Raw genomic sequence first — 26,962 nt, 5'->3', positions numbered from 1 at the left:
TATATATAAAACAAAAGAAAATAAGGTTAACATATTTTATTTACTTAAACGCGTCTTTCATAACCGGTATCGTTAGTCGATAATTGAACCTACATATCTCCACCTATCTAAGAAATACAAAAAAAATAAAAACATCTTTCATCTGATCGCTTACAAACTCTAAACGTAATCGACCGCAAATTACTTCGTTATCGGCTTGATATATACCCTAATTGTATGTTACATTAATTGTGTAAGGGGAAGCGCATCCGCGATACTAAATGTATACCTAATCCTTTGTACTGTCTAAATTGACAACGCATTCATTTTTTCGGTAACGTCTCGCATAAAAACGCCTCGAAAATATGGAATTTTCAACCGTTTCGCATATTCAACCGATCTGTAATCTTATAGAGCACGTTTCGGTTCTTAGCAGTACCCCGCTGCCTTACTCTAATTTCAATCTACCACCTTTCTTAAGTTTCAATCTGCCGCCAAATTTAGATTTAAGTTTCATCGCGTTAGTTACAGCGTAAGCCGCTGCTCTTTCAATTAAACTGCTGTCGGACGCGATCACACGATTACAAGCCCTTTCGGTTAGTGCTTTATCGGTCTGAGATCTGATTTTATTATCGGATATTTCGAATAAGCTACGTCGGGCAGTTTACGAGCCTCGTCCAATTTATTTGCCGCTGCTCTTTCAATTAAACTGCTGTCGGACGCGATCACACGATTACAAGCCCTTTCGGTTAGTGCTTTATCGGTCTGAGATCTGATTTTATTATCGGATATTTCGAATAAGCTACGTCGGGCAGTTTACGAGCCTCGTCCAATTTATTTGTGCCTTTATCACCGCGTTTTAATCTCTTATTCAATTTTCTTCCCGGACCGCAATAATTGTATCCCGGAATTTACACCGCAATCGGTAATAAATCTCCGAAATGTAACCCGATACATTATTGGGTTACAGCGGATCGGATTTTAACTAGGAAGAAGCCGAAGCTCACATCCGAGCCGCGGCTTTTTTCATCAGGCCGATGGAATAACTTCATTTTTCAATAAACAGCAATCTAACATCACCGCATTTATATAATAAGCAATGCAGTCTTTAACGACATTTTCAGGGTTAATGATTCTATAATCTATTTAAATTTAGGTACAAAACCTAGTTTAGCGATATCAATTTTCGCGTAAGTCAGCGCGACAACGGTGGTGGCGTTGGTTTCGGTTTATCTAGTTTTTCTCTAATTTCTTTGACGGGTTCGATTTTCGGTTTGAAGTGCTTGGCAAACGATACTACTTCTTCAGCCAAACTCATAACGTAAGCGGCGTTATAAGTTTAAATGCTTTTCAATTTATCAATTTCAACAGTTTGTTTCTCCTTCTCAAGCGCGGTTCTATAAAGAAAAAAAATTAAATTCAAACGAATTCGCCAAGTCGTTCACGTTCACGTTCGTTGCGGTGATGTTCAGCGTTCAATCAACGATTAAAAAACTATCGATACCGTTTCTGTAGCGACCCTTATTTTTAGCAGACTCTTTATCGATAACTAGAAAACCGTGTTGGCTCTCGTTCCAAACGCGATCGCATAAAGATTTAAAATCGTCAAACGACATGTCGACGTTTACGTGTTCATTGTAAATGCGTTGTAAATTTAATCCGTCTTGTCTATAAAATTAAGAAATTACAATCGTTTCGGTATTTTAGGATACGTTTGCGCTAAATAAAAACAATCTATTTTGTTATGACGAGCTCTAGCGATACTGCTTTGTTTCTCTTTGATTACATCGTCGGAACACCATCGTCGAATGTTTGAGCACTTCCGGCTGCGGAACCAGATGGTTTCAGTATATTCATAGTAACCGAGTTCTGGATTCGACATCAGTTCCGATAATTTTCTACACGACGGTCGATGCGTAATCCGTTTTCACGAAGTAAAAGATAAAAACCACATTAGTCCTGCCGCACCCTTTGAGGGGCCGCATACAATGCAGCTTATAGTGTTTGGTAACAAAGGACCGTGTTTATTCCGTTTACGATTACCGTATCCCAATTTTGCGTTCGCGTTCATCGTACGAAACTTTGTTTTTTGTTGTATTTCCTTCGTTTTCTAATTATGAAATATTTAAATTAAAAATCAACGATCGACGATTACAATTCAAAATTACACCGTTTCCATTCGGATGAGGACTTAAGACTCAAATTCTTATAAGTCTTTCTCTAATTCTTTTAAAAGTAAGTTACTATTTATATAACTTTTATTTACTACAATCAAATCTATTTTATCAGAATAAAAAGTTATTTTTACACGTATTTCTTCCGAATTATTATATTCATTCAAATAACGTACAAGAAGTCGATAAAATCTTCCGATTGCAAAATTTATCTCTTTACGGGTAAAAATACCTCTACTACAACTATCAAATGAATATTTAAGATTATACGAGTCCATTATAATTATCTATATAAAAAAAATTAAAAATTGTCGATAAACTATTTACATTTAAGAAATTACAATTGTGTCGTCTAATATGAAAAATACTTCAAGTTAATTAAAACGATTCGCAACAAGTTTATAAATATAGATCAACTCTACCGACTGGATAAATAACGAGGAAGTTTTGACAAATCATTGTGTCGTATCTGTCGTTTAACGTACATTTTATAAGACATTTTATTTCCGTTCTACTTTGCGATGAATAACGATTTCTGATCGGTTAATCCGTCTGCCGTTCCTAATCATCGATTAGATTACTCTTTCACGTGTTTTAACTTCCTTCACCGATCGAATTAAAAATAATAATTTTTATTAAGAGTAAATAATAGAACGCGTACAAAATTGTTAGATCGCATAATTTTTGCGATCCTTGTTTAACTATTTCAGCCGTATCAATCGAATTGAACAAAGCGGTTGTCGTAATGTTCACAACAAACGATTTATATTTACCGAGGTAATCGCCATTTCGGTATTTTCGAAGGTAAAATTGTATTATTTACTCTGTAGACGATGTTTCTCTTTTTCTGTTTAGCCTGTGGAACCCCCGTAAGGTATTACTTCAGAGGAGGAGTGAGAATGATATGTACGAATGTAAATGAAGTGTAGTCTTGTGTACAGTTTCAGGTCGACCGTTCCTGAGAGGTGTGGTTAATTGAAACCCGACTACCGAAGAATACCGGTATCCACGATGAAGTATTCAAATCCGTATAAAAGTAACCGCCTTAACTAGGATTTTAACCTTAGAACTTTGACTTCGAAATCAACCGATTTGCAACGACTAGTTCAACCGCTAGACCGACCCGGTGAGTTCTGTAGAAGATGTCGGATTCCAAAACACCGATGAATGGAGATAAATTTAACCGCCATGTCCTGAATCTCCCGCGTGTATATATAATAAAAATTAGCGGCAGATTTTTCTGAAATAGATTTATTATTAATTTTTTTTTTTTTCAGAACTCTGATGAAGATGTTCGTGATTTGGAAAATCTTAAACCGATTTGTAAGTAAACAAAGTTATTTTAATAAATTAACTTACTGATAAAGGAAACGTAATAAAATAAAGAAAAAAATGATTAGTGAAAACGTAGAATATACCGTTAGTCAGTAATTTGTTGTTAGATGTTAAACGCATGAAGGAATCGTTGAAAAACGTTACGAAAAAGATTAGCGTGCAATATCATATATTTGATGACTAAGCACGACAGAAAACTTTCCACCGAGAGAGCGATGAGTACAATTTATTCTTTTAACGACTTTTTTTCTACGAATATAATTAGAATCTTTTTATTTATTAGTTTATTATTTGTAAGCTTTCTCCTTAATTTTTTTTCAGTAATTTATCTTCATATAATACTGATCTATATAGATTTTTTCGTTTGCGGTTAGTTTTCATAAATTCTCTTTTCTATTTGAAGTAAATCTACACGCGCGCGTGCGCATAGTTGATACGGTTTATTAAAACTAATTCCTGTTATTTCTGCATTAATTATTACCGTATAAAACATTTGTCAAGTAAATTTTATACCCGTATCAAAGATTCGATTGAAATGTTAAACGAGAATGAAACGCCTCACGAGTGGCGTATGATTTTATTTTACAGAAAAATTTAGAAATTTAAATTTTAGCAGAATATGAAAAGACGTAAAGTCCTTCTAGTGAATTTATTTCAGAAGAATTCTGAAATAAATATAAAAACTGGAATTTTCGCTTTCTCAAATATATTTAAATTCGCTAATTTATTCGTGACTGTACGCGCTAACTCGTATTCTTATTCTTCACACTCTTCCAAGGTTCTTTGTTTGCCGACACCCGTTGTAGGAGCATTGCCGTACGCATTTCTTTCCGACGTGTATTTGTGATGTCCAAGTTTAATTTACGAATTTATCGTCTACGGTTTGGATCTCGGATCACAATTTTTTCGTCTGTTGCAAAAATTTACGTAAATTTTTAATAAAAATTGTATAAATCTGAGATCGGTTACGTCGTATTTGTGCGATAAAATAGGAAATATACACGTGGAGCGTAAAAAAAAGATGCCTCGGTATTTCGGTAATATGTTCCTAACATGAACAGAATAAAAAAAGATCCTGCAACCGTAGAAAGGGAAACGCCTTGCGTTTTTTTTCTTTCGGTAGACGTTTATATCTCCTGAACGGGTAAATGTTTTTATTAAAATTTGTCATATCCTTTCTAAACTAATATTAACTATTAAATAAATAAAAATACGGAATGTTTGTTCAAACGTTTGTAAATTTAAAAACGGCGGCCGTTTTAATTTTTCATTCTGCGATAGCTCAAGAACTATTTGCGCTAAGAATTAATTTCTTCATTAGCTTTGATCCAAATTACATGTTTTTTCCAAATCGGACATCAAACAGCCGAGCTGTAAAATGTGCCCCTCGTTTTCATCGATATAGAATTCAGCCCCTCTGACCGTTGAATATCGAACGCTTTCAAATGTCCCAGATATTACTTTAATTTGTTTTCGGCGATTATTTATCTTAGCTTTTAATTCACCCGGAGCGTTTAGCTGTGTGGCGTACACTATACTCTTCGTAAGCGCAGGTAAAACTCCAACGGATTTAAATGTTGAGCGGTGAGGCCGGGCAACTATAGACCGCCGCATCCGACTTTCTGTTCAAGAAAATGACGTTTCAGAACCCATCTGATATTAATAAAAAAATACGCAGGAACGGGGTTAAATAAATCGGTATTCGCGCGCTGTAAGAATACTTTCTAGTATATCGTAAAACGAATAAAGCGTGTCGGGTGAGAAGTTCACAATATGCTTTCCTGATCGATCTGGGCCGTCCATCTACCGGTCTATTTACAGAAAACCGACTTTATGCCAAAGTATCTTGTGAACTTTCTTCGATCTAGAAGTACTTTCCACCCTAAGTATTCTGTCTCGGTGACCCGTACACGACCTGGAAAATCCCTACAGGATTAAAAACACGGCTCGTATCTACCATACGTCTACGGATAACGTACCGGCAAAGAGCCTCAAGGGTGCTATCCAGTCGGCGTTATCTCACCCTTATTCAGCAACGCCGGGAACTATCAAATGCCGCATTTTACATAATGAAGATTTTTTTTTAGACTTATAGACGCTGTTACCGATTTTGCTAAAACGTTCTACGTTACCGATTATGTTTCAACGTAAGAATCGACGAATATTACGGATTACGGTTTTTTGTGTTGTGAAAGTGTTAATTTAAACGGGTTTGAATAAGAAATATCTGTGTCGTAAAGCGAGCGAGCTATCAGAGTATCGGTGATACTCTGATCGCTCGCTCACAATATTAGTTACAAATGTATAAATGTTACAAATGTAGTAGTTACACGTTTATCCGATATTAAATGTTTACTAATTTATTCTATCGTTTTATTTTTCAGCAAACAGTATGTCGGTAATGAAATCACATTCGTCAGTATTAACTGAACTCAACGGTAAAAAAGAAGGCCAATTCGAGATGAAAGAAGAGTGTAAGTTAACTAATTTAATTTTTTCTGAAAACTATTTAGAGACTGCTTTAATGTTTACATGGAATTACATCGATAACCATTACCGTTTAAAATTGTTGCACTCAGAGGATGTTTAGCCTTCTCGTCTAGAAAAATCTAAAAAACCTTGAAACAGGTCTAAAAAATCTAGAAAACCGGTTTTTAAATACTAGCATGAAGATTATACACACCGATAATCAAGTTGATGTCCTCATTTTTTACCCGTAAATTGAAAAAATAGTAAAATTTAAAGTTATCCCGTTTTAAACCTTTAAACCCGGAACGTCAAAAAATCTGAAAATCGGTTTTATAGTCGAATGAAGATTTCACACACCACAAGTCGATATCTTTATTTGTTACTGATAAAATTATAAATTTGTTTAAAAAAAAATTATAAATTTCATCGCTACTCCATTTTAACCCTTTAAACTCGGCATTTCAAAAAATCCTTCTTAGTGTGCACTTACATCGTAAGAACTTGTATTCAGATTCTCGTCGATTTATCTTCGTTATCTTTTGCCGGGCATGTTGTATATACAGAGTGTTTAGAAATGAAATATACGCTTTCGATGTAAACGATACGGTTTTACAGGGAATTTTTTAAAGTTTACGTTGGTATTTCTGCTTTGCTGCTAATGTCGTCGATTGATGTGTCGTATTACCGGTCTGGCAAGATGACTTTTTGTGTGCTCGAATTAGCCAAAACAAACTCTGTTGATGTCGTGCAGCGACGTTTCAGAACAGAATGTGGTAAATCACCGACAAGAAAATCGATCTACGATTTAAACGGTTTCAAAACACAGGTTGTCTGTGTAAAAAGAAAAGCTGCTGGAAGACCTCTTGTTTCAGAAGAACAAATCGATAGCGTTCGTAATGCGTATAACGTAGCCCGGGCGAATCGACTAGATCGGAAAGTTTAGAACTGCGACTGTGTGGAAAATTCTTCAGAAACGTTTGAAAATAACGCCTTATAAATTACAGTCGGTAGAAAGTTTAAATGTCGACGATAAATTCTTACGTAAACGTTTTTGCGTGGAGCTGCAGGAAAATGACACTATGGCTTTTTCATCGCCTAATTTTCGGTGACAAGTGTACCTTTTACATCGGTGCAAAATTTAGTAGACATCGTGTAAGAATACGGAGAACAGAAAACCCAAGAGAAACTTTATAACATATACGCGATTCCCTTACAGCGAACGTGTTTTTCGCTGTATCTCGTGAAAGGGTGTACGGGCCGTACTTTTTTTCACGAATTTGCAGACACCGGAGTAATTTATCTGAACATTTTAAACGAACGGCTAAATGTCTCGTCTCGAGGAAGATAGCGATAACTTCGTATTTGTACGACATGTAGCTCCGCCTCGTTTGTGATGCAATACCTCGTCGATATTACATCACAAATTATTTGGATGAACGAACGCCTTCCCAGACGATGGATCGAAAAACATTTTGTTTAAGCGTTGGCCGACTCGTAGTCCAGAGTTAACGCCTTGCGACTACTTTTTACGGGGTTATGTAAAAGGCAAAGTTTTTGTACCACCCCTTCCTGTTGGTATCGACGATTTAAAATAACATCGCACGTGCTGTTGCTACCGTTGACCGGCATATGGCTTGCACGTGTTCGGGATTAATTCTACTACCGCGTTGATATCTTACAAACGATTCGCGCGTTGAAGATTTATAAATAAAAACTTTACTTCTGTATAATCGTGTAAGTAACCGTCTTAACTCTTAAGAAAATAAATTTTTTTAAATCTATCGAAAACGTATATTTCATTTGCGATCGTTCTGTTTATATAAATCGGTGTTATTTTAAATTCTTTAGAACTAGTGCGTTCGTCGTTCATTAAAAATACCGAATTATATTCGTTTTTTTTACAGCAGTATACACACAAATAGAGGTTGTTAAGGTTTGTGATTTTACTTATCGCTGTAAGTTTACAGATTTTATATGAAACGAAAATGTTTTGGTTTTATTATCTTTAATCGATTTATTTCAAGGATTAGTGTAAGTCAATCTTTTTTCCTTACACTTTTGTATAATACTTCGGTAGTCGCGTCCTGCAGCTCGTCGGTTTTATCATTTTTGGAACTGCTGCTGTATTTATTGTTCTCTACTTTGACATATGTACAGAGCAAAATGTAGCTGTTGAAAACCCAGTGTCCTGAGTTTCTATATCGGTTATTGTAAACTGTTTTCCACGCGTAACATTATTTGTATTACTGAATCGGCATTTTTAATTGAAATTATTTTTAGTAATCGTTCGTTAGAAATGTATATTTTAACCGTAAATCGATTTAGATGGAAAATAAAAATAAAATTTAGTAATGGATATCTATTGCTAATATTATTACTTATATTACTTATTATATATTGCTAATATTACAGCAAATTCTGTTTTTGCATTGCAGTTCGATTAAAGCATTCTGCCGGACCGAAAACTTTTATCAAAACGGTTTTGAGATAAATACTCGACTTTATTAGTAAAAATTGCCATCTACACAGAGCGTTTGTTGAAGGAGGCGATCGGCATCTCGTAAATTATCAAAGCTACGAAAGATCTTTTGGAGGGTTTTAAAAATATACCGCATTTTTGATTCTCCCTTCCGATAGGGCGGCGCCAAACATTTTTTTTAAACGGAAAGTCGTATTTCTGTAACATTTTTGGACGAATTATATCACTTTCCTCCTCTATGAATCATGAGACCTTGCCGTTGGTGAGGGAGCTTGAGTGCTCAGGGATACAGAGTAGCTGGACCGAAGGTGCAACCATATCGGAGAGGTATCTGTTGAGAGCCAGACTAAGGAATGATTCCTGAAAGAGGGCAGCAGCTCTTTCAGTAGTTGTTAGGGGCGTGAGTCAGGACGACTTAAACGGCCGTATCAACATCACTCAGTCCTCTGAGTACTGCGCAGCTGAAAGCAATGGAAAACTACAGCTGCTTTTTTTCCAAGAAATGTGGCTCTCTGCATTTTCACATAGCAATAATGGAGGCGCCTTCCTTGGTAAAATATTCCGGAGGTAAAATAGTCCCCCGTTCGGATCTCCGGGTGGGGACTACTAAGGAAGGGGTCACCAGAAAATTAAAAAATAACATTCTACGAGTCGGAGCGTGGAATGCTAGAAGCTTGAAAAAGGTTGGTAGGCTAGAAAATTTAAAAAGGGAAATGGGTAGGACAAATGTGGATATAGTAGGAATTAGTGAGGTTCGGTGGGAAGAGGAAGGCGACTTTTGGTCAGGTGATTTTAGAGTAATTAACTCAGCGTCAAATAATGGGCAGGCAGGAGTAGGTTTCGTGATGAACAAGAAGATAGGGAGGAGAGTGGAGTATTTCAAAACGCATAGCGATAGAATCATTGTAATAAGGATAAAATCAAAACCTAAACCGACAACGATTGTTAACGTCTATATGCCTACAAGCGCCCATGATGATGATGAGGTAGAGTGTGTATACGAAGAGATTAAGCAATTAAACACGTAAAAGGAGATGAAAATTTAATAATTGTTGGAGATTGGAATGCAAGCATTGGAAAAGGCAAGGAAGGAAATATAGTGGGTGAATACAGGCTAGGCAAAAGGAATGAAAGAGGGGACCGACTTATAGAATTTTGCACGAAGTATAATTTAGTAATTGCCAACACCCAATTTAAAAATCATAATAGAAAAATATACACTTGGAAAAAGCCAGGCGATACTGCAAGGTATCAGATAGATTATATCATGGTTAAGCAAAGATTTAGAAATCAACTCGTTGACTGCAAAACTTACCCTGGAGCAGACATTGATAGCGACCATAATTTGGTGATAATGAAATGTAGATTGGGGTTTAAAAACCTGAAGAAAAGGTGTCAGATGAAGCGGTGGAATTTAGAGAAGCTTGAGGAAGAGGAGGTAAAGAAGATTTTTGAGGAGAACATCGCAAGAGGTCTGAGTAAAAAAAAAAAGGTAGAAAATGTAGAAGAAGAATGGGAGAATGTTATAAAGGAAATTCTTAAATCAGCAGAAGCAAACTTAGGCGGAATAAAGAGAACCGGTAAAAAACCTTGGTTTTCAGATAATATATTGCAGCTGATGGATGAACGTAGAAAATATAAGAATGCTAGTGATGAAGAAAGTAAAAGGAACTATCGGAAATTAAGAAATGCTATAAACAGGAAGTGCAAACTGGTGAAAGAAGAGTGGATTAAAGAAAAGTGTTCAGAAGTGGAAAGAGAAATGAACATTGGTAAAATAGACGGACCATACAGGAAAGTTAAGGAAAATTTTGGGGTACATAAATTAAAATCTAATAATGTGTTAAACAAAGATGGTACACCAATATATAATACGAAAGGTAAAGTCGATAGATGGGTGGAATATATTGAAGAGTTATACGGAGGAAATGAATTAGAAAATGGTGTTATAGAGGAAGAAGAGGAAGTTGAGGAGGATGAAATGGGAGAAACAATACTGAGATCTGGATTTAAGAGAGCATTAAAAGATTTAAATGGCAGAAAGGCTTCTGGAATAGACGGAATACCTGTAGAATTACTGCGTAGTGCAGGTGAGTTAGCGATCGATAGATTATACAAACTGGTGTGTAATATTTATGAAAATGGGGAATTTCCATCAGACTTCAAAAAAAGTGTTATAGTTATGATACCAAAGAAAGCAGGGGCAGATAAATGTGAAGAATACAGAACAATTAGTTTAACTAGTCATGCATCAAAAATCTTAACTAGAATTCTATACAGAAGAATTGAGAGGAGAGTGGAGGAAGTGTTAGGAGAAGACCGATTTGGTTTCAGGAAAAGTATAGGGACAAGGGAAGCAATTTTAGGCCTCAGATTAATAGTAGAAGGAAGATTAAAGAAAAACGAACCAACATACTTGGCGTTTATAGACCTAGAAAAGGCTTTCGATAACGTACACTGGAATAAAATGTTCAGCATTTAAAAAAAATTAGGGTTCAAATACAGAGATAGAAGAACAATTGCTAACATGTACAGGAACCAAACAGCAACAATAACAATTGAAGAACATAAGAAAGAAGCCCTAATAAGAAAGGGAGTCCGACAAGAATGTTCCCTATCTCCGTTACTTTTTAATCTTTACATGGAACTAGCGGTTAATGATGTTAAAGAACAATTTAGATTCGGAGTAACAGTACAAGGTGAAAAGATAAAGATGCTACGATTTGCTGATGATATAGTAATTCTAGCCGAGAATAAAAAGGATTTAGAAGAAACAATGAACGGCATAGATGAAGTCCTACGCAAGAACTATCGCATGAAAATAAACAAGAACAAAACTAAAGTAATGAAATGTAGTAGAAATAACAAAGATGGACCACTGAATGTGAAAATAGGAGGAGAAAAGATTACGGAGGTAGAAGAATTTTGTTATTTGGGAAGTAGAATTACTAAAGATGGACGAAGCAGGAGCGATATAAAATGCCGAATAGCACAAGCTAAACGAGCCTTCAGTAAGAAATATAAGTTGTTTACATCAAAAATTAATTTAAATGTCAGGAAAAGATTTTTGAAAGTGTATGTTTGGAGTGTCGCTTTATATGGAAGTGAAACTTGGACAATCGGAGTATCTGAGAAGAAAAGATTAGAAGCTTTTGAAATGCGGTGCTATAGGAGAATGTTAAAAATCAGATGGGTGGATAAAGTGACAAATGAAGAGGTATTGCGGCAAATAGATGAAGAAAGTAGCGTTTGGAAAAATATAGTTAAAAGAAGAGACAGACTTATAGGCCACATACTAAGGCATCCTGGAATAGTCGCTTTAATATTGGAAGGACAGGTAGAAGGGAAAAATTGTGTAGGCAGGCCACGTTTGGAGTATGTAAAACAAATTGTTGGGGATGTATGATATAGAGGGTATACTGAAATGAAACGACTAGCACTAGATAGGGAATCTTGGAGAGCTGCATCAAACCAGTCAAATGACTGAAGACAAAAAAAAATTAAAAAAATATCACTTTAAGATTTTTTTTTGTCTGCATTTATTTGTAAAAGTGAAAGCCGATCCGATGGTGGTAAATTTCACTAAATAAAATATTTCACTAAATACAATAAGCGGATAGAGTATTTACCTTTAATAGCATTGAAAACATTTTATAGTCATGTGATATATTTTTTTGTCATAATTGAAATGAAATCACCAGTCCGCACGAAGTAAGAAGACAAAGATATTTTATAATAAAACTCAATTAAGCAGCTAATTGTAGTAAAGGTATATCTAACCTATTAATAAAAAATATATTTAAATAAATAAATAAAAAAAGAAAACAGTTATTTTCATTTTTTGGTTAGCAACAAACGCTGAAAATTGAAAAAATGTTTTTTAAAGTTATATCAAGCCACAGAAAAAATAAAAAAGCTGAATGTTAAAAAATATACTTAGGAAAACAGAAGAGAGAGTAACGTCATACGCGTACGTGAACACGAAGCGTCTGGAATATTATTAAGAATTAAATACGGAACGATCATGTTTTTTAAATCTATTACAAGATTACTCGTACGAATAATCTGTTTTATGTTCGCCGACGAAATCGGTTTAATGATTCGTCCAAATTTCGGTGCAATAATTTTAATATATTGCAATAAATCCGTAGAGAGTATAACATCGAGAAATAATTAAAATGTCGCTTTTTTACAACCTTGTCTTAGTAGTTATTAGTTCTTGCTTAGTAGTTTTTGCTTTCTCGTTATCAGTACTTCTTTTTTTCCCCGTTTAGCTTCCGGGAATTACCGTTCAATTAACTGAAGTGTAGTCTTGTACAGTCTCGATTCGATCGTTCCTGAGATGTGTGGTTAATTGAAACCCGACCGCCAAAGAACACCGGTATCCACGATCTAGTATTAAAATTCGTATAAAAGTAACTGCCTTTACTAGTACTTAAACGCTGGAATTCTCGACTTCCAAATCGCGTTCACCACTAGACCACCCGGTGGGTTGTTATCAGTACTTATTATACGATATCAAAACGAGAAATCTCGATCAAAATTCATAAAACCGTTATTTCAAAATTTATGAATGGTGTTTTTTAAAGAATTCTTTTTCGCCAAAAACTATTGTATCTGTAACCTATCGAATATCGGGTTAAAATTTACCAACGTTTAATTTGTCCTTCAAAACTCATCTTAGCTAAAAATTACTAAAAAAACCGTTCGTTATCAACGGGGGGAAATCCTTTCTCGAACTTTTATGTTCTTGTATACCTACATTTTTATCGAAGATAAGATAAATTCACCCGGAAAGTATAACTTCAGATCGTTCGACATTTGGTCGAACGAATCGGCATCGATCCGGGAAATAATAATTTCCTACGGTTTTGTATCTGCAGAAAAAATATAAACGAATGTAAAGTATTTCGGGTAATGTACTCCGATAAAACTTGATTTTTTTCGCTACTATAACGCAGATATTTATAGGAATTCTTTTTAGGTTTTGTTACGTAATGCGCTTACCGTGTTTGATTTTCTATTGCTACCGCATCTCGAGTTAGTGAAATATTTAGTAGTACATCTATCCTTTAGTCCAGCGATTCCCAAACTGCGCGTCGCAGTGCCCCGGGGAACTGCGGCCTCTTCAAAGGGGCGCAGCGAATTATTTTAAAAGCTTCATAATTAATCGGTATATTTATAATTAATCATTTAATGTTAATGCGGGGAAAAAATAACGAAGACACGAATTTTATTTACTTTTATCTCTTACTTACGAGTAATCGTACTTTTAGTTAGGTTAGGGCGCCGCGACTCGGAAAAGTTTGGGAACCACTGGTTTAGTCCTTAAGCAGCCGCTTAAGGATACCGATACGCCTAAGAGACTGCAGAGACGTTTTATATCTCACGAGATTTCTCTGTACCAATGCGCGTGTGCTCGTTCTGCGTCGGAGACACTGAAACCTTAATGTCACCGTCCGTTATATCTCGTTTAATTCTTTCCGACCGCTTTTATATCCTTCATTGTTTTTATCTTGCTTTTCTTTTTCTCACGTTTCATTATTTTTTCTCCCTTCAGTTATTATTGTTTCCTTCGGTTTTTTCAGATATGAACGCCATCCGGTCTTTTACCCCCTGTAATAAAAAAAAAGGTTTTGTAAAATAAAGTTCTACTTGCCAACAATTTTAAAAGTGTATATCCGAGTACTTTCGGAGCCGTTACTCCATCATCAGGGATTTCCCAAAATATGTTAATTCAAATTCAAATGTATAGTTGTATTTAAATTAAAATCGTTACGTTGATAATAGTCGGTCGTTAAGAAATAAAATTAAATTGTATGTCAATAAGACCGTAACGTCATGTTCGTCATGACTAATTATGAACGTAACAATTTTAATTTAAATACAACTATACATTTGAATTTGAATTAACATCTTTTGGGTAATCCCTGACGATGGAGTAACGGCCCCGAAAGTACTCGGATATATAGTTTTAAAATTAAGTGGAACTTAATTTATACGATTGTATTAATACAAACGGTTCCAAACGCTTAGTAAATTAAATCTAAAAAAGGATTATCGTTTTGATTTTTGTCTGTAACCTTTAAAACTTTCGGGGAAAATTGTCCGCTAATTTTAATGTCATTTATTTCTAAATAATAGTATTTTTGTGCATTAAATACGCCTAAGGTGGAGTAGTGTTTTTCAATCTTGTAGCGTTACCGTTAGCGGTATCTTCTTTATCCTTCCATGTTATAATCCTCGGTTCGGCTTTCGTAAACTGCAAATATTACATATCACCGTATTCTTCCGCTTGCTTAAGATATGAAACGAATGATTGTTTTGAATCACAGCCGTTCGAAACGTATTTTTTTAGGTCGTAGCGGAACGAGTTCGTATATGTTGGAGCCGGTACCGTATAAAAACATTTCCCGGATGTATGAAACTGTAATTTATCTGTTGTCGATTTCGTTAATATTTCTCGACGTAATTGTTAAGGAATAAATGAATTTAACCTCGGCGTTCGGCCAAAGTAAATAAACTACCAAGAGGACGCGGAAACTCCTATTATTTTAAATTATTAAGAAATTTATATTTCTATTTTACGCCCTTTATTTTTACATATATATTATTTTGTCGAGGAAATAATTATATGTATTCAGTCTTCGGAAGATAGACGGTGAACAAATGCAACCTTTGCACAATAATCTCTGCACAGACTCAAACAAAACTTAAATTACCGATATAACTTTATTTTAGGCGACTCGATTATATATTTAATATTAGTTTTATAAATTGAGATTTTGATCTCCCTTAGTCGGTATCACGTAGTTAACCGTTTGTACTAGGTATAACGAGGAATTAAATATTACCTATAGGGAAGCGCAGAAGCGGGAAAATTTTATTTAAATATTAAAATCGCAAAGGACGAAGAAAGTTAATCAGGGGTCAAAAGCAGAGCGCCAAAAAAGGAGAGCTTTTGCAGAAAAGTCTTCTGATATCGCATGAAGATTTAACAGTTAAAAGGAAATACTTGAAAATATTTGTGCCGAGTATCGGCACAGTATTACCGCAGTTTACGATAGTAAAACGCGGACGATGATAAAATCAGAAAGGAATAGAATCCGGACGTTTGAAATGCGTTGTTACAGGAGAGTGATAAAATAGGCTGGTCGATAAAATTCGAAACGGAAAGTTTTTAAAACCGATCTGAAAGAATAAAAATCTGTGGCTGTTCTCGCGGACACAAACCTATTTCGTGAGGCGGTGTATTTAGACGTCCGGTTTTATATAATTGGGTGATAAAGGTATGTGTTGAAGATTATTCGCGGTGAAGAACGCAATCAGGAATACCTAAAGCAGGTAATCGAAAACGTAGGATGTTGTAAATACTCGTATGTTGGCGGTAACAGAAAGGAATCGAAATTAGCATCCAGAAACAGCCGACAGATCGGTGACTCCGAATGAAAAAAATACTCAGCGGTAAGTTCTCCAGGAGGTGGTACCGAAAAACCCACAACCGTGCGGGGATACGGCGGGATAAAATGAGAGAAAGAGAGAGGGTTTCGTGAGAAGAGTGTTTCGCTAAAATATTTGACCGCGTTAAACAGATGAGGTAATAGATGCGATGGATATTTTTAATTAACGCACGACGTAAACATTTTTTTTCTATTTTAATTTTGTTATTATTAATTTGATTACTTTATCTTGTTGTATACGGATTCACGAACGAACAAATAATTATTTTAGTCCGGTTTTAGTGTTTCATAAAATATTAGGTAAAATTTATATTTGTAACTAGACCGTGATTCGACTACCGTGTTATTTTATCGCGTAGATGTGAAGTCATGTCGGTGTCAAGAGAACCCCTGAATTTGTCAACAGCCCTTTAACTAATTGGAGTGTCTCAGCCGACAGAAGCCGGAGAAGGAGAAGAAGGAATGCCAACAATCGCAGTCTAATTATCTCGCTTCCATCCCTCCCTTAGCGTTCCTCGTCGTGCTTCCTCTTGTTAAGGGTGTTTCCTAATTTAAACGGTTCACCGAGTTAAGTGAGAAATTATTTATAAGATTCTATATTATTTAAGGAATTTTGTATTAAATTTCCGTCATCACCAGACGTAGAATATAAAATGAAATTCGTGTCGGCTTTGGCTAATATACAGCTATTTTTTGAATTTCAAGTATTCCCGTCGGCCGTGAACTCGGCATAGTGATCTTCAGATCGAGGAGTTTGTAAATTAGTTGCGAGCCTACATTTTTGCACACCGACTGTCGTCAATAGCTATAGCGATTATATCCGACCTTAGCTTCGGCGACTCTCATACATCAGCATATTTTTCTATTTTATCCGTATTACCGAATCTAAAATTTCTACTCCGAGATTTCGTTTAGTCGTTCGGGAGAGTCGTTTTCGTTTAAAGAATTATTAACGGATGATCGGATTCTATTACAAAATTTAGGAATATCCGCTTACCAACATCGTTGGGATCCGCCCTTTAATTCGCAAAAGATTTCATTTCGTTTATATGTATATCTCGATCGACGATTTATGACATCGTTCTCCCTCTCCCGTCACTTTTTTATATTGTAATAATAGTGTTTTACGGATTCTAGACGTACGAGTGAAGTGTAAACTGTAATCTTGTGCTCATACACATAGCTTATCGTAGTGTCTGTTGTTCAGTTACATCTACGGTTACCGAATTGGCGCCGCGCTTCTCTCGGCGATCGTATTAAATATCTATTTTATAATAAATAAATTTTATAGAAATAAATATAAATTCGTATAACAAAGTTAAATACAGAATCGAGTAATTAATATAAATTTTTTTAATACGATTGATTTCATCTCTCCTGTCTGTGTCTGAACTAATCCGATCCGTAATTAATTGCTGACTCGGTCACCTTTAACTATTTTTTATTTTTTTTTTATTTTATTAACGACCCTTCATTAACAGAATACCATTTATAACTGTCATTTGTAACAAACAAAAAAACAATCGAAATATACTTACTGTATGCGATTTACCTATAACATGTTGAAGTGTAAAAAAAAGTTGTGTTATTAAATAAGGTGAATTAAATTTAATTTAAATAATGCTCCTGCTACAAAACGATCTATTTTTCGATTTTAAACCACCACATTTCTCAACCCTCAAGAATTTCCGCGAGGCCGACTTAGAAATTATTAATAATAAAATACGGTTTGCCCTACGTCGTTTTAAAGGGCGGTTAGAAAAAATCTTTTCGACCGAAATCGGCAACCGTTTAATTTTCTTTCACAGTCGATTTCAAAAGCTACTTCCGTATATTTTATTCTTAAATAATCGCTCAGCAGTGAAACATAAATATTCCATCGAACGTCTATCAAGAGAAAGTAAACGGTTTGCGTGAATTTTGAGTTCAGGAACATCACCGGTGAAATGCTGTCCCGGTTTTATTTTCTATCGTCGATCGGTGACTCTCCTTCGATTGCTACGGATTCAAGAATTTCGATGTTTGCCGATAATCCTGTATCGTAAAAATAAATTATCCTTTACATATCGTTCGTTTTTTTTTCATTTCTTTATGTTATGCGCTTTTTCAGGCATCTGGTTTGTCAGAACGTATAAAAATATTGACGTTAAATTTAAAAATATATATAGAAATGAAGAGACGATATGATAACCCCCTCGTTCTCCGATATAAATAAATTATATGAGTAATTAACGATTTGGAAAATTGTGAGTTACAACAGGACGGTATAACAAAATCGGATTAGAATTACTTAATCTTTAAAGTATCGGACATAACGTGTCATCGCTTGAAATTAGACATAAGTAAGCGTTGCTGTTTAAGAGGCTAAGACGAAAGTCTTAGCGTATGTACGACTATAAATTTGATTCCGGTTCTCTCTTAATATATCCGATATAATCCGATAAACACATTGGAGTGTGGTGTTTATAAACGCATCAAAGTTGAAAACGTATTCGTGGCTCGGTCCGAGAAGTCGGTTGGAATATGTAATGTACTCGGTATCCGTCGGGTGCATGAGAGTGTTGGAGATACTCCAAAATGAATTCTACAGCCTCAATGTATGTTTTAAGTATTTGGTACAATATTTTATTTAACATTTTTCGGCGCGGACCACCGCACTAAAGCCGCTCAGTGCAGTCCACCCGTCTTACCCCCGCGTTGTCTGTGAACAGTGGTGAGCCGTCGCTTTGTAATAGACGGATATGCTCCTACGTGGATCGCATTAAAGCGCGACAAACTCATCCGATCTGTGATGCGGTATTCTAGAACCGGCATGTTAATCGATACCAGGAACAGCCAAGATCAACTGCTCCTCTAGGCATCGGAGCTCAGCGCCTTTTCTCAGGTCTAAATATACAATTACCTCCGGTTCTTACTGTTGCTCCGCGTTATTAACTCGCTTGGCAGCCTTCCCTCGTTAATTACGGCCTTGATCTTGTTAAGTTTATACGGACGGCTCTAGAAACGTTAATTCTGTAGCTTGTGGCTATTATGTTGACAACAGAACACATGTGTGGCCTTCCCAACATCACTAGTATTTTAGTCGTTTAGTCGCAGAATTGTATGCCATTAAGAAGGCCTTACATATAATTGTCTAAAATATCGACATGTTCTTCTTGTTCGCTTAGATTCCATGAGCGCCCTACAGCCGATTAATGACGTTCTTTTGATACCTTGTTGTCTGTGAGATACAATGAATCTTCCCAAAGACTAGACGTAATACTACAGTGAGCTCTGGTGGATCCCCAGCCATATGGAATTTCAGGCAATGAGCGCGCAGATAGTGCGGCAAAAGAAGCTTGTTTCCGGCATTCTTTCGCCGATCGTGTCGCTTCTAACGATCTTCTCGGTTTCCTGAAGAGGATAGTTCATGGTGAGTGGAAAAGTGAATAGGATGCTACCTTGAACAACAAACTTCGCGCGATTAAGAACTCTATTTCACCCTGGAGCACCCTCATAAAGAATTAACCGTAATTAGTTATTATCTCCGTTTGCGGATAGGGCAATCTAGGCTCAGTTACGGATATGTAATGACTCAAAAAGATGAACCGGTTTGTGCTCTATCATCGTGGATGCGGCATTACGTCGCCAGTGTAAGCCGGAGGCTAACATTCGAACTATTCTAGGGGATGATGAAATGTTTTTATCTTGTGTAGTACGGTTTCTTAGGGCCGTCCGGTTTATACTTAATAATTTAAATTACTGTAGTACGTATCAGCTATTCATCCCGATTGCCGAATAGCAGTTTGAAATGCTAGTATTTCAATCGAGACATAAAATGTGACACACGTTTGTTTATTACAATAAACATCATGTCGTGTCCGGGCGATGAACGCCGACGCGTTTTTCGCCCAGAAAAAAAAAAGAAAAAAGTAACAAAAAATATTAATAGAATTACGCCGAATTAAATTCTTTTGAGGTTATACAGTCCCCATCGACAGAGTTGTAATCGATGTTATTTTTGATAAATTACCTGTTTGTATGGCGGTAGATCCAAAAAGTCGCCTTACCTGATTGCCGGCTTTCTTGATTTGTGTATTAAGGTGTAGGAAGATGCGTTCCTTGTTCGTAAAGCGGGTCTCGGTTCCTCAGGCCTGAATGTAAGAAGTTTTATAGAACGGTAACCGGGAAACCGTTCTGAGGAGCAGACTGACCAGAAATTAAACCGCCGTGTTTCCCTCAGGCAGGATACCTCTCTGCGCATCACTTCAATTCATTGTTTGGGATGTCATTATTATTTGCGTTGTTTGATTTACGTTGCTTTGTATTTATATATAATAAAAATTGACCGTAACCTCGATAAATAAAAATTTTCTTGCTATACCTATTTCAGTTAGCGTATAGAGTTCTAGTAAACAGATTAGGCGAGAGTATCTAGGCTGCCGATTCACAAGCATATCCTGTAAATATGCATACAAAAAAAACTACGTGACGTTAATATTCAGTAACCGTGCGCTACTATATTTTACAAACATTACATATATCTTAAATTTAAATAAAGTCATTATAAATTATCGATAAATATTTCTTCCTCGTTCGACACATATGATAATGAAATTTTATTTATTAAAATTGTTTATTGTTACGTAGTTCCCTTGAATTTTTTGAGTTATGAAATTGCCAATCGTTCACTAACTGTAAACATTCACCGATTGATATTTTAGATTAAATTTTAAATCGGTTTTCGTCATCTGATTGCGAGAAACCGGAATTTTTCTATTGTATTATCCGATTCTCAAAAATTTGGTTTAACGATATCCATTGCGTACGAGGTATGTAAATAAACGAGTCTAGTTTTTTTGGCAGCCAAAGTGGCAACACTGTAAAGTTCTACTAATCATACGGTTATATGAACGGCTGATTTACGTTAGGTAATAATATTTTTAGTCTATTGTTGTCACGCGCGACGTAAACAAGCTTTTCTTGAAACGAGTTTCTGTTGTCAAAAATGAGTGATACTAATTATGAGCAACGCTTTGCGATCAAGTTTTGCGTTAAACTTAATCGAGTACTGAAACTTAATCAAAATTGAAAAGGGCGTATGGAGATGACGCTCTTTCCCAAGTTTTTAGGCGGTTTAAAGCATTTTCAGATGGCCGGAAATCAGTTGCGGACGATCCACGCTCTGGAAGACAGTTAACGTCAAAAAGTGACGAAAATGTTGAGCGAATCAGAAACTTACACGGTACGACAGGCGATTAACTGTCAGAATGATTGCGGAACGATTGAATTTGAAACGTACCGCAAAAGGTTTGTGCAAAATTGGTCCCAAGACGCCTCACTGTTGAACAGAAAAACAACAGAGTGGAACTGTTTCTTAATCTTCTACGACGAATTAAAACCGATCCTGATTTTCTAAGAAATGTTATTGATGTTGGATATTTGAACGCCAGAGCGAGGAGTGGCACACTTCAAAGTCACCACATCCCTAAAAAGCAAAAATCAAAGCCGTGCTAATTTGTTTCTTCGATGGTAATGGCATTGACCGTAAGGAGAAGTTTTTGCCTACAGGACAGACTGTAAATCAATGTGTTTACCGAGAAATTCTTGAAAAACTGCGGAAAAGAGTCGCCCGCGTGAGACCGGCCATCAATGACAACTGGATGCTACATCATGCACTCTCAATTAATGAGTTTCGGTAAAGAAAAACATTGCTGTAGTTGCTCAACCGCTTTATTCACCTTACTTGATTCCCTGCGATCTTTTCCTGTTCCCGACTTTAAACTCGACTTTACCCGTTCGAAGGGTTGCGTGGGTTCCCAATTATTTCGAAGGTGAGTCCATATATAATTGGATTGTAAATAAAAGGTTTTTCTGAACCAATCTCATTGCTTTTTTTACAGACTTGGTATTTTTTACAAGTTTTTCATTCCCGATGGCCCGTTTTATCGATGGATTTTAAGCGTAGACTTAACATCAGATATTTTAAAAGCAGTATTTTCTAACGTTACGTAATTTTTTGTTTGTCCCCGAATTAACTCGGTCGGGTTGAATTCACAACGACAGGAACTGAAGCACAGTTTTCTTCGCTGGATCTTGCTAACTCAATTTTATGCGTATTAAAATTACCTTTAATATGCAAAACCCTTTGCATTAATCGGACCTTAAGTTCATTCTCTTAAAAAATCATATCTTTTGAACTAAGCCGCGTTTTAATATCAAACTTTTTCCAAGACACGGCTGGAATTTTTCCTTTTTCAACGTGTTGTCAAAGAAAATAACAGAGTTATCTTTCAGAAGAGGTCACGCATCACTCGTTTCAACACATTTCTCAAAAGACGTTCATCTCGTTATGATAGTCTCCTGTAGAGCTGTTATATTCAAAAATCCAGAGACCAACACAAACCTGGTCTCATATCGGCATATGCGTAATTATAAGACGCCTACCTTTGTTCGATGGAGCCTCAATACCGGTTGATAAGCCTCGCAGAAAGGCCTCTTTTAATGAATTCGCGTGACCTTCGTCGACCCAAGTTTCGCCCGCATATAATATTCTACAGACTTTATTTCAACGAGGGTGTAATCCCTTCGCCAATAACGATATAATCCCCTTAATTAAAGCGCTTTCACGGCCCCGTTTTTCGAATTTAAAACTCCTACTTTTTAACGATTTATGAAAAGTTGTTCTTCAGAACTCTGATAGATGTGTTATCGTCATTTACAACCCGTAACACTTTGCCTATTGTAGGCGGTTTGTTTGGAAAATAAAATGAGTGTACTGTTTTACATATCGCATTTTTATCGAAATCGTCAACGTTTTCTTCAACCGACCTGTAGGATTTTGTTTTCGTAGGAGATCGTAATTCATTAGTAGATTTGTATTCGCGAATCACGTTGTACAATGAAGCAGCACAACTTCAACTTATGTTACTCTGTATTATTCGCTTTTGTAAGCGTTTAAATCATGTGTTTTTCCGCACGTCTTAGGGTTTTTCCGTGGCCTTTTTTCAGAGGGTATATCAGTAATCGTGCGCTATTATCAGCCGAATCGGTATGAAGTACGGTGACAAAAACAACGATATAACTCAAGTCGTACAGACGTAAATCTAGGAATACATTACGCTCAAACCGAATACATCGTTCCGGTAAACTTGAAAAAATGCATTATATTAACTTTAAGTAACATTAGAGTAAATAAATATAACAGAAACACAAAAATTGAACGCGAGAACAAAAGTGTTGATACGAAAGGTTCAAGGGTTTTTATAGAACCGAGAAAACATCACGTTGTACTTATAAACGTTTGACTGCATGACTAATTATACGGTGACTACCGTACGAGTATGAGTAATGATTATAGTGTTGTAAAAAGGGACTCGGCAGAATAATGACGATCTCACTAACACAAACTCGATGTTTATTTAAGTTAACTGAAGACAGTATAACCCATCGGGTTATTCAGTTAATGGTCGAGCTGAGACTACACTAAAAAGACTAAAAGACTACACTAAATTTTCACTCGTACTTATCATCCTCATTCCTCCTCTGAAGTATTAACTGAACGGTAATTACCGGTAATTACCTGAAGAGAAATTTTTCTCTTCAGGAACACAACAATGGATCGATAATTCTAATCGATCCGTTTATTTTTATATATTCTGTAATAATTTAATTTTAAACTGTTTTCTGTTCTTAACTTTTAATAATTTATTTTTCAGTAAACAAAGACGGTAAATTACTGGCAAGGGTCAATCAAAAAGTAAAAGAAGAAGACGATGGAGTGGGTCCGACACCGAAAACGTTTGTCAGGACCGAAGTCGAGATACCAAGCAGTGGTATTCATAAAGTAATCGAAAGTGAACCCAAAAAACAATCTGCGATACCCATCGGTAGTAACATCTTATCTAATGAAAATGCCGATTCTAATTTGTTGCATGTATTAACATTAATGCGAGACGTATTCTATCCTCGTACTGATTCAGAGGATAATCTCTTAAATGTAAGTAAAGTTTTTATTACCCAGAAGAATATATATATAAATATGAGCGCGCGCGCGCGCGCACATGTGTGTAGAGCTACGCATTGTGATTATGTGCAGGTAAAATAGGTGAATTTGCTGAAATGAATGTAGTTTGTTTTCTACTGAATTTTTAATGTGAAGATTAATAAAAATATTTCTGCATTTACTCTTATCTCGATAATTACAATATATTAATGTGTACCAAGAAGAAATAAGCGATAAATGAAGATAATTGATTTTTATATCGATTAGCCTGTTTAAAAAAATGTGATGCTGTTGTGAAAAAAGTCAGTGTAACGAAAACGTTTGGGTAATATTGTACCCAAACATGTACATTTGGGTAATATTGGATTAGGATAAGATATTCTTATCTCATCTAGTGATTTTTATATATGAAGGTTCCTATAATGTTTATTATGTTCTACATTGTAGCGGGTGATGTGTAAAAGTAAGTACGTAAATTGTATTCTAATATGATGTTATGTTGATTATCTATCGGTTGAGTGATTTTATATAATCATATCGATTAATGGGATATTCTCAGTACAACCACTAGCATACAAGCATTGGTTTTCGCTCGCTATAGATCTAGTGCACAATGACTTATTAATAAAAATAATATTATTCGCTGTTGTAATGTATTATTGGTCATTTAATATGTTTATATCTTATTTTCTGCTTTACTAGATTTAAAGAGACCTGATTTTGATTGTGTGTAATTCTATTACATAACGGGATGTCTTCATTCTGCTTTATCGATAAAATTGTGTAACATTCTTTAATAAATTTAAATATATATGCAGCATATTTAAATTTTCGTGAGAAATTCTCATTTATTATGAGGGAAAGAATTATACTATTATCAGAATTTGAAGTTTTCTTTTAACAAGTATGAATTTAATTAGATTTCCCTCCTTATTTTTCTTTCGGTTTTTTTATTGGGCGAGATTAATATTTTTTATTATAATAACATAATGTATACTTTTGATAGCAATTACTATTATATGTTAAATACTATTATGGGATTAGAACACTAGACAAGCACGGGCTTAAACTACATTGCAATGATTTCATGACGCTGGAACGTCTCAGGAAGTAGCATTCTGAAATCTTTGCGTTAGAAAAGGATATAATGGGACTACATCAGATACTTTATTACTTGTATCAATAATAAGATGGTTCCTGTATCTGCCTTTTGTTGTTAATAAGTGTGTTTCTATACTCATATGTGGAAGTATTACATAAAATGTTTACAGTAAAATATTGTTTTATTTGTTTATATTAATTTGTTGAAACAATGCATTTAGAAATCTATTCATAAGTTATTAAAAAATAAAATAATAATGAATAAGTTGCCAGCCGTTTGGCATGGTCATCCAGCACTGTTAGTCAAAATAATTGTGTTAAATAACTTCAAAATTGCCCTTAGGTTGATCCTGGATATAAATCATTTTCTGGAGTTCAATTTTCACCGTTAGATATGGCAGAATATATTTACTGGACCGGAGATGAAAAGCGTGTTACGCTTGCTATTGAAGAGTTTCTTGCCGAAGGATTAGTAAGTTTTAAAGTTTTTTTACTGATGTTGTAAGACTATTTTTTCTATTTCATTTTAGGATTTTTAGTGAAAACCTTATAATCTATTTTGTTAGGAATTTTTTTCAGTTGTGTGTGTATATAGTTTGTCATATTATATATATATATTTATTTTTTTTTAATAGGAGGTATCGACTACTATGGGCATTAGCTCTTGTCACAAATTAAAAGTACTCCCTCTCCCATGAAACCCCGACTAGGTCAAATGTGTCAGTCTTGTCAAACAGATCATCCGGATAAACAGACTTGTTACAAAACCATAAAAACCCAGATAAACATTAGGTGACCAGGGCCCTTGTCACTTAAAATTTGTAGTCCGTTTCTGAAGAAATGTTGTTAAAATATCGAAGCGGTTGTAAAGGGCTCACAACTATTAAAAAAAATTCCTAAATAAATTTGTCAACTACACTAAAAAAACACCAAAACTGGAGAAAACATCAGTTTTATTATTTTTATAAAAGTTTATTCATTAACAAAATCACGCAATTAAATTGTTTTCAAAAAGTTATTCGTGATAATGAATTAGTCATAATCACTCCAATAAACTGAATCCTCTGAGAAACTTGATCACTTTCTTTTCTCTTTTATCATTATATGATAAATCACGAGCCAATTTGCCAGTTAGATTGAGCCTCATTCTGAGGTCTCTGTACAACGTGCACGCTTCTATTATATGTTTTACTGTGAGATATGCGTCACAGCTTTCACACATTGATCTCTGTTCTCCTGTTAGCATATAGATCGAAGTACGTTTGGTGTGACCTATTTGAAGTCTTGTAAGGGCTACTTGTTCTCGACAAGTTAGACTGTTTTTTTGTTTTAATGGTAAGTGGGGAATACTTAATGCAATTAAGCCTCTTAGTAAGCGCACCCCATCTCTTTATCCATTCCTTTCTTATGACCTGTTTAACGTAGTTTTTTAGGTCATCCAGTCGAACTAATGGAATATCTACTTTTTTGCTGCTGCTCGTTTGGCTGCTTTATCAGCTGCTTCATTAACAGAAATATCATCGTGGCCAGGTGTCCATATCAAGATGCATTGTTTGCAGTTATCTTTTAAGGTTTGTAAATGCTGCCAATCTATCCTGAACAAGTGAATCATGTGTGAAGCCACTCCTTAAAGCAGTGATTGCACTTAAGAAATCGGAGCAGAGAAGCACTCTGTCTTTGTTGTAATGTAATACATAATGAAGAGCTTGCTGAATTGCATATAACTCTGCTGTGTAGATGCTGGTTACTGCAGAGAAGCCGTATATCTTAGCAGGATTGTTTCTCTTCTGTAGTTCAGCGGCATAAATTCTGCTTCTGACAATATGCTGTCAATTGGACTGGTACAGAAAGCTCCTCTAACAAGCCTGATTTCTTTATTATGGATCACGTTGAGTTTCTTAATGTGAAACTTTTTTGGTGGAGCCATACACTATTGATCTGTAATCTATTCTAGATTGGACCAATGCTTTGTAAAGTCTCC

At 35.4% G+C, this 26,962-nt stretch overlaps 1 protein-coding gene across 3 annotated transcripts in view; it reads left to right on the top strand.

The window, feature by feature from the left end:
• Positions 1 to 26,962, top strand: part of LOC142330329 (uncharacterized) — a 291,326-nt gene that overhangs the window by 221,901 nt on the left and 42,463 nt on the right. For all 3 annotated transcript variants that reach the window (XM_075375555.1, XM_075375554.1, XM_075375553.1), the window contains exons 4-7: positions 3,431 to 3,476; positions 5,873 to 5,962; positions 23,594 to 23,874; positions 25,325 to 25,453. In XM_075375555.1, coding sequence (XP_075231670.1) covers positions 3,431 to 3,476; positions 5,873 to 5,962; positions 23,594 to 23,874; positions 25,325 to 25,453 — 546 coding nt within the window. The remainder of the gene's footprint in view (positions 1 to 3,430; positions 3,477 to 5,872; positions 5,963 to 23,593; positions 23,875 to 25,324; positions 25,454 to 26,962) is intronic.

This window comes from Lycorma delicatula, chromosome 9 (genome assembly GCF_047948215.1).
Source record: "Lycorma delicatula isolate Av1 chromosome 9, ASM4794821v1, whole genome shotgun sequence".
Classification (NCBI taxonomy): Eukaryota; Metazoa; Arthropoda; class Insecta; order Hemiptera; family Fulgoridae; genus Lycorma; species Lycorma delicatula.
This window is presented reverse-complemented; position numbering and strand designations above follow the sequence as displayed.